Source organism: Giraffa tippelskirchi, chromosome 4, assembly GCF_054371585.1.
Source record: "Giraffa tippelskirchi isolate mGirTip1 chromosome 4, T2T-mGirTip1v1.2.pri, whole genome shotgun sequence".
In the NCBI taxonomy this organism is placed as follows: domain Eukaryota; kingdom Metazoa; phylum Chordata; class Mammalia; order Artiodactyla; family Giraffidae; genus Giraffa; species Giraffa tippelskirchi.
In genome coordinates this window covers 3,975,069-3,990,196 of record NC_137278.1, presented here as the reverse complement: position 1 = coordinate 3,990,196, position 15,128 = coordinate 3,975,069, and the positions used below count along the sequence as shown (strand labels likewise).

The 15,128-nt window shown below is 56.4% G+C and overlaps 1 protein-coding gene across 3 annotated transcripts; it reads left to right on the top strand.

Annotated features, from left to right (window-relative positions):
- The first annotated feature begins 2,540 nt into the window (after positions 1–2,540).
- On the top strand, positions 2,541–14,826 carry GFI1B (growth factor independent 1B transcriptional repressor). 3 transcript variants are annotated; one of them, XM_081590757.1, is made up of 7 exons: positions 2,541–2,663; positions 9,956–10,075; positions 10,554–10,694; positions 11,105–11,376; positions 11,961–12,098; positions 13,033–13,198; positions 14,051–14,826. In XM_081590757.1, exons 2-7 carry the CDS (start codon positions 9,976–9,978, stop codon positions 14,227–14,229), a joined length of 996 nt encoding a protein of 331 aa, XP_081446883.1. In that variant the 5' UTR covers positions 2,541–2,663; positions 9,956–9,975; the 3' UTR covers positions 14,230–14,826. The 3 variants fall into 3 exon arrangements, with proteins under 3 accessions (XP_081446883.1, XP_081446882.1, XP_081446884.1); XM_081590756.1 differs by having other exon boundaries at positions 12,940–13,198; XM_081590758.1 differs by lacking the exon at positions 11,961–12,098.
- The last annotated feature ends 302 nt before the right edge of the window (positions 14,827–15,128 follow it).

Sequence of the window (15,128 nt, the reverse complement as noted above, 5' to 3'; positions counted from 1 at the left end):
GCTCAGGACAGTGACTGCAGCCATGAAATTGAAAGACGCTTGCTCCTTGGAGGGAAAGCTATGACAAACCTAGACAGTGTATTAAAAAGCTGAGACATCACTTCGCCGACAAAAAGTCCGTCTAGTCAAAGGTTGGAGAAGGAAATGGCAACCCACTCCAGCATTCTTGCCTGAAGAGTCCCATGGACCGAGGAGCCTGGAGGGCTACAGTCCATGGGGTCGCACAGAGTCGGACATGGGCTGAAGCGACTAAGCAGTAGCAGCCAATGCAGGAGACACGAGAGACACAGGTCTGATCCCTGGGTCGGGAGGATCCCCTGGAGGAGGAAATGACCACCCACTCCAGTTCTCTTACCTGGAGAATCCCATGGACAGAGAAGCCAGGTGGGCTACAGTCTATGGGATTGAAAAAGAGTTGGACACAACTGAGCGTGCACACACACACACACACACACACACACACACACACACACACGTGGCTCCAGGGAAGGTTTGGCTTTGCTTGCAGGCTGGGACCCTGGTCTAAGAAAGGAATCCCTGAGTTGGTTACTCAAGGGGGTGGAGAAGGACCTCAAGTGGGATTACATCTCAGAACAACAGCTAGCTGCGCATGCCTGATACATGGCTTTACACTAGGAAAAACCCCATGCAACTAAATGGCCTGAATGGAGGAAGCAGTGGGTAAGGTAAGCCATGAAAAACTATGAAATCATGAAACATGTTAATAAAAGCCACAGGAGAATTTAGGTGGTATTTAAACAAAATAACATTCAGTGAGGGAAGGAAAAAGACCAGCTAATTAACAGTAGCAAAATGTGAGCATGTGTGTATAATGAAATGAATTAAGGGACAAGTTCTTGAATTATTTATAATTTTTTATTTCTTAACCTAGTCATTTTTCTAAAAAACATCTTTTGGGGGGGGCACACAGTCTGACTTGTGAGATCTCAGTTCCCTGGGCCCTTGGCCGTGGAAGCAGAGTCCTAACCACTGCACTACCAGGGGGTTCCCTGTCTTTTGCTTTTCTTCATGTCCTTGAACTCTGTCAAATTTTCTGCATAACGACAAACAGTTCCAGGTGACTGTGGGCAAAATACAGGATGCAGAGAAAATTCCAGGCATTTCCACTACTCTCTCTCCACCAAGAAGAGAGACTGGTGGCCTGGGATTGGGACCCTCAGACGGGGGAGCCAGGCGCAGACCCCAGGCCCGCAGGCTGGCCACCTGCCCTGCCACAGTGAGACCTCTTGTCAGAACCCCGCCCCTCTTTCTCTCCAACTTGGACCTTGGCCTCCAGTTGGGTCGGGGCTTCCTGTCACCAAACTTGTTTTCTTTAGGAGAGAAACACAATCTCTCCATCGCGGCTGGCTGGCAGAGCATGCAAATTAGCCTAACAGTGCTCTATTCTGTGAGTTCTCCCCATATGCAAATCTTCCTGAAACAAACCAGCCATCCGTAGGCCCGAGGAGGAGGAGGTTTGAGGGGCCGGGAAGGAGGGAGGAGGTCTGGGGGAGGGGGGTCAGGGGTGGGCCCCTGTGCCAGTGAAGTGGCTCAGTCGTGTCCGACTCTGCGACCCCATGGACTGTAGCCTGTCAGGCTCCTCCATCCATGGGATTTTCCAGGCAAGAGTGCTGGAGTGGGTTGCCATTTCCTTCTCCAGGGGATCTTCCCGACCCAGGGATCGAACCCGCGTCTCCCGCATTGTAGGCAGACGCTTTTACCGTCTGAGTCACCAGAGAAGCTCAAAGGAACCTCTGTGCCACAGGCCATCCCAGCCTTCCCGTGGGTGTCGGGACACCTGGAGGCCGGCCCCGCGCCGTGCCCGCCTTGGCCACCAGGTGGCAGCACACGCGGGCCCTGGGACCCGAGCGCAGCCCGCCCGGTGCGCCCGGGCGGCTGAGGGTCCCAGGAATGCGGGAAGCGTCCACGCTCAGTACCACGCCCGCTGCTCTTCACTCAATCTAGGGTCAAGCCTGGGGAAGCGTGAACTTTGACTTTTGTTTTTTTTCTTTACGGCGACTTCTGCGAGGACAAGAGGGGGCCCCTCTAAAAGCAGTCTGCAGCAGCGCGAGCCAGGGGCTTCCTAGGCGAGCGCTGGGGAAGCTGAGTCCACGGAGGGACAGAGGAAGGGAAGGAGAGGAAAGAAAGAGGGGGAGGACGGAAAGAACGGAGAAGAAAGAGAAGAGGTAAAAAAGGGAAGGAGGCGAAAGGAGGAAAGAGAGAGACTAATCCAATGAGTTCTCTACCCAAGATCAGGTCTTTAAGTAAATGTTACATTTCAACTTCACTTTTCAAAAGTTTAAGGATTTAGCCATCACTGTTAAAATCCACAAGTTGTTAAAAATTTCCGGAGGGAGAGTGCGGCTCCCGGAGTGGAGGGTTAGAGAAGAGAATGGGGAGTCCGGGAGAGCTTTGATAAGCAAATAGAGCTCCGCGCTCTCGCGCTCTCTCCATTGGCTGTTCCTTAGCCGCCAGATTTTGACACAAATAATCAGATTGAAAATCAGGGAGGGGAACAGAAGAGGAACACACACACACACACAGAGGGTGGGGAGAAAAAAAAGGAGAAGCAGCTATTTGTGCCGAGAGTCACGAATTGACCGGGCGGCACTGGTCCCCAGAGAAACGCAGCCAGGTTCTCCCCGCGGACCGGCTCCGGACAGGTGAGTGCGCAGAACGCCCCTGCCTCTTCTTTTGAAATTTGCATATCTCACTTCGATTGTTTCCAAGTAGGTTACCTAGTCCCTTTGGCAGTCCTAGGAAGACTAAGGTGGGCTGGAAAAAAATCTCTTTTGTGGAATGTGGCTTTCAGCTCTGGAGCCCAGAGGAGAAGAGACGGCTAGGAGGCAGTCTTAGCTGAGATGCTTCCAGCCCGCGTACCGGGTAGGAATTACCTTCCGCCAACTGTGCGTGAACCCCGGGGGTGTTTTTGTTGTTGTTTGCTTGTTTGGCTCTAAGGCACGCGGGATCTTCGTTTCCCCGACCAGGGATAGAACCCGAACCCAAACCAGTGGAAGCTCAGAGTCTTAACCGCTGGACTGTCAGGGAAGTCCCATGAACACCCTTTGAAGATTTGATTCTAGGCTGACAGAGATCACCGCCTGCACAGCGTCATACCCACACCTCGGTTCTCCCAGGGACCTGGACAGGCGAGGCAGGTCACACGTGGAGGTGCCCCGTGGTGTCCCCCACCTGTGGGCTCGGGCTGGGTCTGTCCCCAGGGCGCTCGGAGCCTTTCTTGGCTGTGAAATGAGAGAGTGCGATTGAGGACTCTGAACCGAGTCCTAGCTTCAGCACCCAGAGCCCCAGGCAACTTTCACCAAAGATCCCGGGAGAGGGTTCCCTTGGAGAGGGAGGCTCTTCTCATCGGAGCCCCTCAGGGGAGCGGGGAGGCTGCCATCTCCACCGTACCCCCCACCCCAGCCCCCGGCAACAAGACACGGGAGAGATGGTGCCTCAGCCTCTTCTACCTAATTTTGATGGAAAAGCCAAGACAGCAGCTGAGTGGGGAGAGGTGCCCGCTCTAAACGGGCTTGTTAAGGGGGCAGCGCGCAGAGCGCAGAGTCACCGTGGGTGTGCGCCTGTGCGCATTTTTCTGGGAAGGGCGTCCACGGTGTTCATGAGACACTGTGGTGGGGAGGGGTGCACAAATTACCCTGCAGGCTCCGGACGCGGGTCTGGTGGAAACCGGGCGAGGTGCACCTGCCCACGTGGGCTCACCCCCTGCACGTTTCTTCGTGGACAGTGGGTAGATTTCAGGGACTTCCCCAGCAGTGGTTAAGACTCCAAGCTTCAGTGCATGAGTGCACTGGTTCAATCCCTGGTCGAGGAACCAAGATCTCACATGCTGTGCGGCGTGGCTCCCATCGCCCCCCAAAGCAACTATACTCCAATAAAATTTCATTAAAAAAAAAAAGATTTCAGTCTTAGTGAAGGGGAAACTTTCTGGTCCTCAGAGGTGGTTCGGAAAGGATTCTTTGCATAAGAAGATATGTGAGGTTTCTTCCAACTCAGATTTGGGGGGCAGAGGGGGTTCCCTGGAGGTCCAGTGGTTAGGACTCCATGCTTCCATTACAGGGGGCATGGGTTCGATCCCATCCCTGATCTGGCAAGTTGAGCAGCCAAAACAAGAAAAAAAAGCTTTGGGGGTCAGAATATCAGTTTCTCAGCAAAAAGGTCTTGAGGACCACCAGAGAGCTCTACCTGGTTAGATTTGACTGATGGAGTCACTCAACCAGGGCAGAGCATTCCCTCCAGGCTGTCGGACAGTGGGGTGGGGTGGGGTAGGGGATTCAACTGGAGAGTCTCAGGAGTCAGATCGCCACCCCCCCCAACCCAGGAAAACCAACCCGATCATATGCGAGGCTTCACTGTGACACAACCTCTCAGCCTTTTTCAGAAACGAGAGAAAACTTGACCCCTCCTCAGTCTTAAAGGGGTTTTTGTTCCTCTGTTTCAAGGAATTCGAATCCACAGGAGCGCTTAGGCTTAGAGACGCTGGGGATGTTTTGTTCACTCCCTTTTGTTTTTATTGAGGTGAACGACACATAACATGAAACTGGCCGTTTGAACCACCTTTGAACTGGCTCAGGGCCTTTAGTGCAGTCACCTTGTGGGGCTGCCATCACCACTGTCCACCTACAGAACGTTTTTCATCTTGCAGAAAACTGAAACTGTCCCCGTCACACTGTTACTCCCCGCTTTTCCCTCCCCCCGGCCTCTGGCCCCCACCATGCACCTTTTGTCTCCGAACTGGACGACTCGAAGTAACTCAGATAAGTGGGGTCACGCAGTATTTGTCCTTCCGTGTCTGACTTAATTTCGAGTAGTATGGTGATCTCATTGTTCATCTACGCTGTAGCATGGGTCAGTATCCCCTTTCTTTTGGAGACTGAATAATATTCCCTTTCTATGTCTAGGCTACATTTTGTTTATCCATTCATCCATGAATGGGCATCTGGGTTGTTTCCACCTTTTGGCTATTGTGAATAATGCTGCTATGAACCTGGGGGTACAGATATCTGTTCAAATCCCTGCTTTCAATTCTTTGGGGTATATACCCAGAGGTGGATTCGTCCATTCTTTTTTGTTCTTTAATTTGGCTGTCTTGGGTCTTAGTTGCAGCATGTGGGATCTAGTTCCCCAACCAGGGATCAAACCCGGGCCTCCTGCATTGGGAGCTCGGAGTCTTAGCTACTGGACCACCAGGGATGCTTTCTGACCTTACATTCTCTGAACTTACAAAGAGGCTTTTGAGACCCTTCCAAATTTCACATGGAACTGATGACTACTCTCTGCTGGGGTCCCGAGAAGGACCAGGGCTCATGCCGCCTGCCTCCTACGTGGGACGAGTGGCTTGTTTGTTTGTGTTTCCCCTTGAGTCATGTCTTCAAACATAAAGGAAGTCCAGGGGTCCCTCCTAGCAGACGCTGAGAAACAGCGGAGTCTTTCTCAACCCTCCCAAAAAGGGAACCCGCGTGATGAGTTTCTTAGTCAAGGTGGATCAGTCCCGCGCTCAGAGACAGCGAACCCCAGCATGGGATTTTAGAGCGAAAGGAGAGTTTAGAAATCTCTTAGTCCAACCGTCCTTTTGAGAGATAGGAAAACCAAGGCCCAGGTTGGCGGCCGACGGGGTCAAGTTCAAGGTCACGGAACCCGATTCGGCTGCACGGGAGGTGCCGCGTTGCGTGGAAACCCCAGTCCAGCTGCCCTGGCTCCATGTGGAAGTCGGAGCGTGGGGTTACCCCGCTTCAGAAGCACTGGCCGAGCTTCTGACTCAGGGCCAGGGCGGGCGGGGGGACCCTCTATCAGGATTGGGGGTTTCTGAAGAGATATTAACAACGAGGCTCTCTCCGGAGGCCCCTATACCATCAGGGCCTCTGTTTTATGAAGAAATCTTGGTCTTCTTTCACAATCTCTGCTCTTAGTTCTTTCTCAGAACAGGTCCGTGTGAATCAGAACGGTGTGGTTGTTAATTAACTATAGTATAGGTGATTGGTTCCTGTTTTTTTTTTTTTTTTTAAACTCAGCTCACAGGGGCCAGAAGGAAGTTCTCTGGGTGCATTTGGCCCCCACGGAGAGCTCGACGGCTCGGCTGTAGGCTTGGCTGTGCCACTATCACTTTGTCAGGCTTAGTGGAGAGAATGTTCTAGGGAGGGAGGGCTGGGGAGTGGGGGGTATCACTAGAGTAGGCCTCGAGAAACCTTCCTCCATCTGGGGAACCCCAGAAATGGGGAACCCCTTTGCTCCCTTGTTTAAGTGCCCCCGAATCCCAGAGTGCCATTGTGTTATCGCCTGAATTCCCATCAACTGACCTCGAGAGTCTCCTCGGGTTGAGCCCAAGTGGTCACAGAAGCTTCCTAAAAGAAGTCTATTCTCTTGCCAGCCTCTCCACCCCAAACTCCTCATGAACCCAGGTGGGGCCGGCTGGGTTCCTAAAAAGACCAAAGATAGGGAATTTGACTCTCGCCCCCACCCCTCTTGCCCCTCCAGGGAGTCTTCCCCTCCCTTCTCCAGGCAGGCGATCTTCACTTTTGGAAGGATCGCACGCAGTCCAGCAGAGCGCGGGGCCAGGAGTCCAGGACCTGCAGGGCAGGGGCAATGGGCCTGGCCCTGCCGCGAGGCCCTGGACAAGCCACGTGGCTCTGTCAGCCTTGGGTGTCCACGACCTGCAAAGATGATCACTGCCTCCCTCGCCTGGTGGGGATCAGAGTCTATGACACCACGCTGTCGGGGTTTCCTCTTTAGCTTGTCAGCTCGGTTCCCTCTGTCCTGAACCAGCGCCCACCCTGTGGTCTGACGGTCAAGAACACGGAGGCCTGGGAGGTGGACCTCCGAGTCCAGCTCCGCCTCGCTCTGGGACCCTGAGCCAGTCTCTAAGCCTCAACTCTTCCTCTGTAAAATGGGGTTATAGCTACTCAGATCACAGACCAGGCTTATCGGAGCTGAGACTGCAAGAAGTATTCCCCTGTATTCTAGCTCAGCGGCTTTAACACCTACCTCTGGTTTGAGGTGATCGACTAATAAAATGCTGTGTTTTTTTTTTTAAATCATCTTTTGATTGAAAGACAGACCATGCTCTTGGAGGTCCCCCCAGAACAAAAGGCAAGGGGAGCCCAGTCCCCCTAGCCCTCCCCCAGAGTGTGGAGGTCTCCTCCCACTCTGCCCAGGGTCTGGCCTCCTCTGGAAGGTTTGAGGGGGGGCTCCCGAAGCCAAGAGTTAGAAGGGGGAAGGAAGAGGGGTGTGGGGAGCCCTGGGTGGGGGGAGACGGGGAGGCAGGAGGAAGAAGACTGTCGCTGGAAGATAAGGCAGCCGCGGCTGCCCCACAGCCTGGGGAAGACGGCGGGCCAGCCCGGCCTTTGAGGTCAAAATCTGACAGCTGGACGACCCCAGAGGCCTTCAGGTCCCACCCCCTCATTTCAGAGCCCAGAGGGAGGGGCTTGGAACGTGTCCCGGCTCCCGGTCAGGGCTCATGCCCATCCAAGCCCGCTGGCTTCAGCCCAGGCAGCGGGGATGCCACCCGACCCGCCAGGACCATGCAGGGCCCGCCCCCACCAAGCCTCTGCTCCGCGGGCAGAGGCCGCCACCCCAAGGTCCCCCCGGCACCCTCTGGGCCCCTTACACGCTTGGAATAATTAAAGGTCCTTTCTCAGCCCAGCAGCCCCAGGAGGTTGGTTTGTGATCCCCATTCAGCAGATCTGGAAACTGAGGCTTCCATCAAGGGGGGGCTGGGCCTGAGACAGTCCCCCAGGGAGGAGCAGCCATGGCCCAGACTCCTGCTGCCCCCAGAGGGGCAGGCGGGCTGGGCACAGTTGGTGCCTGCTCTGGGTCGTCCCCTTGGGGAAGGGGTGATCAGGGACGGCTCCCCAGGCAGGGCTCCAAGCACCCTCTAATCTGCCGGCTCCCGGCCCCCAACTCCAGGCCCCGGCCTTATCACCCAGAGCCTTGGTGTTGTTCGGAGCTCCCCGCGAGCTGTTTCCCGTGCTCTTTTTCCCGCGCTTGGCCCTATCACGCCTGCAGCCTTGCCCAGCGTGGCCCGGGAGGATGCCTCCTCCTCCAGGCCCAAGCAGAGCTGCTGGCAGATGGGCAGTGACTGAGTAATTCCTCCCAACTTCTGCCCGCACGGGCCTGGGGGTGGAGCAGGGGAGGACCACCTGATGATGCTCTGTCTCCTGGGACCCCTCAGGAGACCCTCATGGCTGGGCTCAGGGAGGTGAAACATGTTGGGGGGCAGGGGCCGGAGCTGCTCTGTGCCCCAGAGGGCTCTGCACCGGAAGCCAGGAGGACCAGACAGTCAGGCTGGCCTGGCTCTGCCCCTCACCCGGCCGCTGACCCGCGGGCTGAGTACTGGGCCTGGGCTGCCCAGTGCTCAGTCCCTGGACTTGGTGGACACTGACCTCTTCCTCCGTGTGCACAAAATGACCTCAGGAGGCCTCCAGTGTCGGGCCTTGAGCCCCACATACAGCTCCAACCATCCCGTCCACCCACAGGGAGAGAGAAAAGGCTCTTTCTTCCCTGGAGAGCAGGCTCTGGGCTGGGCCGTGGAAAAGGGCGCATCAGGTCTCGACTTACACGATCGTGTGGGTTTGTGATTGACATGGCCTCCCCCGTTGCAGTCCACCTGCCAGGCTCTCCTCTGATAGGCACTGAGCACATACAGTGGGCTCACTAACCTCCTGAACCTGGAGGCCCCACCTTACAGAAAAGGTAACAGGCCCAGAGAGGTCAAGAGACTGCCCCAAACTGCACAGCAGGTGAGCTGGGATTCCAACCTACGAGCACCTGACTCCTAAACCTGAGCTCAGACCACAAGTTTCCACGGTCTCTGAATGCAGACCCCAGTGGGATGTGGAAACAGTTTTCTGGGCACAGGGTCCACAGTGGGTCACAAATGGAGGTACCCCTGGCCTTCATTCTCTGTTCCCAGCACAATTCAGGGTACGCGGCAGGAGCAGTCTGATCTGGGGTCTTCTAGAAGTGAGCGTATTGGTTTCCCAGCAAGAGAGCAGTGAGGGATGTTAGGCTTTGTAGCTGCCATAACAAAACACCAGGACTTCCCTGGTGGTCCACTGACTGAGACTCAGCACTCCCAATTCAGGGGGCCTGGGTTCAATCCCTGGTCAGGGAACTGGATCCGGAATGCCACAACTAAAGATCAAAGATCCCACAAGCTGCAACTGAGACCTGGTGCAACCAACTAAATCAACACAAATAAATATTAAAACAAAACCCACAAACCAGGTGGCTTAACACATAGGAGCAGATTTTTTTCAGGGTTCTGGAGTCTAGAAATCCAAAGTCAGAGTGTCGGCAAAGTCGGCTCCTTCTGGAGGTTCTGAGGGACGGTCCGTTTCAGGCCTCTGTCCTAGCTTCTGGTGGTGGCCAGCCATGCTTGGCTTGGGGCTACATCCCTCCAACCTCTGCCTCCGCCTCCACGTGGCCTTCTTCCTGTGCGCGTGTGTCCAAATTTCCTTCTTCTTAGAAGGACACGAGTCATATTGAATCTAGGGTTTCACTGAACCCAGTGTGACCTCATCGTTACTTGATTACATCTACAGAGACCCTCTTTCCAAGCAAGGTCAAAGTCACAGGTTCCGGGTGGACACGAAGTTTAAGGGGGCACTGTTCAACCCAGGAGGGCTTCCCTGCTGGCTCAGCGGTAAAGAGCCCACCTGCCAATGAAGGAGACACAGGTTCAATCCCTGGGTGGGAAAGATCCCCTGGAGGAGGAAGTGGAAATGCACTCTGGTATTCTTGCCTGGGAAATCCCATGGACATAGGAGCCTGAGGGGCTACAAACAATGGGGTCGCAAAGAGTCGGAAATGATTTAGTGACTGAACACGCAGGCACACCCATCCAACCCAAGTCAGCAGGTTCTGATTTTAGGAGGAGGCCCTGAAACATAAAGGAGCATTTTCCTCTTGTCCTGCCTAACCCTTCCCTCTCTCCTGGTAGGTGTGGGGCACCCGCTGACAATGCCACGCTCCTTCCTGGTGAAGAGCAAGAAGGCTCACACCTACCACCAGCCCCGCGCCCGGGAGGATGAGCTGCTGTGGCCACCTGCCCCTGGCCCTGGTGAGTCAGAGGCCAGGCCGGTCTGAGGCCGCACCCACCAGCCTCCCTGCCCCACAAGAGGTAGAGGCAGGAGCATCCCATCCGGAAGTAGACGCTCTTCCAAGTCTGGAATCAGGAGGAGCTCAGTAAATGCTGGTTGAATGAATGAATGAATGAATGGCTGCACCATCTCTTCTCACCCTGTGGGGGTGATGAGCACATCCTGATTGGATCTGGTCCTCAGCAGCTGACACGTGATTTGTGATCGGAGGGCTGATCCAGGGCTGAAGTTGGGTGCTCGGAAAAATGGAGCTCTCCAGGGGGTGGGGGGGCTCCTCCTCCTGGTCTCCACCCTGCTCCCAGCATCCTTGGTAGAAGCCCCTGAGTGTGTCTCCAGGAGGAGCCACAGCGGGTCTCTCTCTGGTGTCCCCCCAACCCCCTACTCTTACCAGACCTCTAGCCAGAGCTAAAGTCTGACTGTCTTTTGTCTCCCCCACAGTGGCCAGGGACCAGGTCCTGAGCACTAGCCCTGTCCTCAGCACCCTATTCCCAAACCAGCGCCTGGACTGGACGGACCTCAAACGGGAGCCACAGCTGGAGCTGGAGCAGAGCTCGATGACCAGGATGGCCTCAGCCCCAGGTGCCCAGCCCGGGGCCCCCGCCATTTCCCAGGGGGCGCAAGGGGACTTAGAGGGTGGACAGGCTCGTGGAAGCAGGGTCCCTTGGAGCTGTGGAGTCAGGAAGGGTCGACAGTATGGGCTCTCTGGCTTCTGCTTGGATTCCTCTAGGACGGTGAGATTATTCCCAGATAAGAACTCCCGTGTGGTGGGCAGGCCCACGCAGTGGGCAAAGTGGGCGCTCTGCAGGGGTTGGGGTGCGTTTCTGGACTGAAAAGTCAAGGAGTCACAGTGAGCACCCAGACCTTCCCCCCGCAGTAAACAATTTGGACTGCACACCAAAGCCTCAGCATGGGGTCACGGTGGAGGGTGGTGGGGAGTGGGCGCCCTGTTCTTAGCGTCACCACTAGACTGAGCGTCCCACCCTCCACAGAAGGACCTGCTGTGACGCCCCGACCCCAGGATGGGGACTCGCCCTCCTCTGACTCACCCCCGTTCTACAAGCCCAGCTTCTCCTGGGATGCTCTGGCTTCCTCCTACGGCCACAGCTACCGCCAGGCCCCCTCCACCATGCAGTCCGCCTTCCTGGAGCGTTCCGTCAGCCTGTATGGCAGCCCTCTGGTGCCCAGCGCCGAGCCACCCTTGGACTTCAGCCTCCACTATTCCCCGGGCATGGACGCCTACCACTGCATCAAATGCAGCAAGGTGGGGGCCGGGGTGTGGTGGGCTCTCGGGCCCTGCTCGCACCCCCTCCCCAGCACCCTGGCAGCCACGAGTGTCCGTAGTTGGGCACCCCCTGTGCTGTGACTTGGGTCCTCTGGTGGGATCAAGAATTCACAGTGTTCGTCTTCATCATCACTCTTTGAGCCCTGACCGTGTATTAGGCCCTGTGCTAGGCACTTGATGTGCAGGAGCTCCAGGAAGTGGACGAAGGGCTAAAGTTCAGAGAAGTTGAGTCACTTACCCCAGAACACACAGCAAGTAGATATCAGAACCAGCATTCCCACCTGGCTCTGCCCAACTCCCGCTTCTTAACCACCAGGCAATTCAGCCTCCAGACAGGGCCAGAAGGGGCCTTCCAGATCCCCCCTCCCACACCATTCTATAGCCAGGAAAGCCAGACATAGAGAGGGAAAGAGACCTTCCCAGGACACACAGCACATGCCGGCAGAATCAGCAATCCAGTGATCGCTGGATTGCTCCCTCCTCTGTACGTGCACCTATGGCCGAGCTGGGTGCCCCCTCCCCTCTGCAGCCCCCTGGGCCTCACCCTGCACCCCCGCCCACAGGTGTTCTCCACCCCTCACGGGCTGGAAGTGCACGCCCGCCGCTCCCACAGCGGGACCCGGCCCTTCGCCTGCGACATCTGCGGGAAAACCTTCGGCCACTCTGTGAGCCTGGAGCAGCACACGCACGTCCACTCCCAGGTGGGCAGCTGGCCGCGCACACGAGCCTGGGTGCCCTCCCCGGGAATGCCAGGGGGCTTGGCGTGGGTCTCTCTCCATGCCCCTGAGAGTGACAGATTGGGGCTTCTTATTGTCTGCCTCCTTGGTCTGGGTGTCCATCACCTGCCCTTAACAGTCCCTGGTGGATCAGGCTGGCTCCGCGTACAACTGGAAGAGGCTAGGATGGGATTTCAGGTGGGATTTCAGGTGGGTGTCTGGGAGGCTGAGGAACGGCCCCGGCTTCTGGGCCCTCAGGGCAGGTTTCTCACCTTTGAGGCCCTTGACTCTTAGAATCCGGGAGTCAGGTTTAAATGTTCATCTCATCCACTTAGCCCTGCCTGATGCCAAGATCCCTTCTTCAGAATCCCATTCCAGGGAAAGCACTTGAAACTGCCCTGAGGGCTAACACCCGGGTAGATCCGAAAGCGCAGGTGGAGAAACAGGCCGGGATAGCGAGAGCATCCATTCGTGATCACTTTCACAATCACTCCAGCTGCCAGCTCAGTTCTCGACCTCCAATCCTCCCAATGACCCTTTGAGGTCACTACTCACTAGTCCAATGTACAGATGAGGAAACTGAGTCTCAGGGAGGTTAAATGACTTGCCCAAGGTCACGTGGCAAATAAGAGGCAGAAGCCAGAGTCAGGGTCCCCAGAATTCAGACTCTTAAGCAAACCACAAGGGAAGATTCCCCAACAGGACGCTGCTCAGCCGCCGGGCCTCGGCTGCTCCTGGGAGGGGCAGGAATGGAGGGGGATCCCTGCGTCGTGCTCCTCCAGGCCCTGTCCTCGAGGCCACCCCAACGGAATGTCCTGTTCCTCAGGGGATCCCAGCCGGGTCCAGTCCTGCGCCCAGCTCGGCAGCCCCGGGCCGCGAGGTCCCGCCTGACCCCCCGGGGCCTCGTTTCCTCCGGCAGGAGCGCAGCTTCGAGTGCCGGATGTGCGGCAAGGCCTTCAAGCGCTCGTCCACCCTGTCCACGCACCTGCTCATCCACTCGGACACGCGGCCCTACCCCTGCCAGTTCTGCGGCAAGCGCTTCCACCAGAAGTCAGACATGAAGAAGCACACCTACATCCACACTGGTGAGGCCCGGGCTCCGCTCTACCCCAGCGCCCCTCATCCGCCCGGGGCCCCCCAACCCCTCCAAGCACCCCCCGGGCCCAGGCCGAGCCTCTGGGCATCCCTGCCGATCACTGTTCGAAGGTCCGGGCTTTAGGACCTGGCTGGGGGGATGGCGGGGGGTGAGTGTCAGGCTGCCAGGGGAGGCTGCTCCCCTCCAGCAGGAGGGCTGGACGCTATGCTGCCTAAAGGAAAGAAAAGGCGCAGAAAAAATACCGGGAGGAGAGAGTAAAATGTCAGCGCTGTGAGCCACGGGTGGGTGGAAGAGAGAGCGGCAGGTGAACTCCCCCTGCAGCTGCCATTCCTTCCCTCACTCACTCCTCACTTGTCATTCATTCATCCTCCATGCATGCATTTACTCATTCCCCAATTCATGCCCACACTCCTGCATTCCCCATGCTATCATTCATTCATCCCCCCAGATACTCATTCATTCATTCCTCCACTCATCCATTCCTTCCATAGCCAGTCATCCACTCATTCTATCATCCATTCACCCCTCCAGCCATCCGTTCATTCGTATCTCCATTCATTCATTCCCCCAGTCATTCATTCCCCAGCTGTTAACCAGTGCGTCTTTTGTGCAGAGCCCCAGGCCAGGTGTTGGGCTCCACTGATAAACAAAGTGGACCCAGTCCCTACCCCTAAAACTGGGATACAATTCCCTGGAGGGGGTGGGTGGTCAGACTTTTTCTTGCCTCCCTTTTCTAATAATTTTCGAAAGCGAATGTGAGATAAAACATAATAAAGTCCCAGAGAACAAATGCAGGGGACCTGGCCCAGGCGACCCTGACCCTGTCTCTGCTGCCCCACAGGTGAGAAGCCACACAAGTGCCAGGTGTGCGGGAAGGCTTTCAGCCAGAGCTCCAACCTCATCACCCACAGCCGGAAGCACACGGGCTTCAAGCCTTTCAGCTGTGAGCTGTGTGCCAAGGGCTTCCAGCGCAAAGTGGACCTACGGCGGCACCGTGAGAGCCAGCACAACCTCAAGTGAGGCTGCCCCGAGCCTGGCTCCCCACCGGCCCGCTGGCCCCGAGACCATGTCGCCTGGACAGAGGCCAGTCTCACACACCCAGATCCCCAGTCTCCTGGAGGCAGCCCTGGACAGGACTCATCAAACTTGTTTTGAGACTCAAATTGCTGTGTGACCTCGAGCAAGTCACTTTCCCTCTCTGGACCAACATTTCCCCTGCCACAAAGTGTGGCAGCTGGGTCTTTTCCAAGCTGATGCTGTCTGCAGGTCCAGGAGCTCAGTGCCTTCCCCTGTCAGAACCCAAGAGGCCAAAGTAGCCCCAGGTGGGCCCAGAGAAATCCTTCCCTATTTGCTGCCCCCAGGGATCAGGTCAGCTTGGCTTTCAGCAGGCTTCTTTCTGGGAGATGGTCAGATCCATCTGCCACCTCAGTGGGAAGCCTAGCACCCCTCTGCTTCAGCCAACATGCCGGCTGATCCCCACTTCTGATGGGCACTCATGCCACGGGGATTCCAGTTTTGCTGTCAGACCACGGGGAAACCAGCAGTTACTGCTGCCAAAAGCCTGCTCCTCTCAACAGCTGTAAATAAAAATAAAGACACTCCTTTACTTACATTTAACCAGCATTTGTTCAGTGCCTACTGGGTGTGAACTAGTGCTTGAGGCTTTGGGGAGGGACGGTGCGGAGTCTTGAAAAGCAGAGAAAGCTCTGTGGTCACTCACAGCCACGTTGAGAGACCAAACTGGTACGTGGCGGACAGCCTCGAGAGACCCCTGTGCCAAGACAGCAGGCGGGGGCCAGGTGGGCGCAGCTGGGGGCTCTCTCAGTTTCCTGTGACTGCTGTAACAAGTCACCACAAACTTGGTGGCTTCCAACAACACCAAGGGGGACTTCCCTGGTGGTCCAGTGGTTAAGACTCCA

Coding starts and splice junctions, on each gene's coding strand:
- GFI1B (XM_081590756.1), top strand. CDS start 9,976: ATGCCACGCTCCTTCCTGGTGAAGAGCAAGAAGGCTCACACCTACCAC. Junction 10,076..10,553: donor GCCACCTGCCCCTGGCCCTG/GTGAGTCAGAGG, acceptor TCTCCCCCACAG/TGGCCAGGGACCAGGTCCTG. Junction 13,199..14,050: donor GCACACCTACATCCACACTG/GTGAGGCCCGGG, acceptor GCTGCCCCACAG/GTGAGAAGCCACACAAGTGC.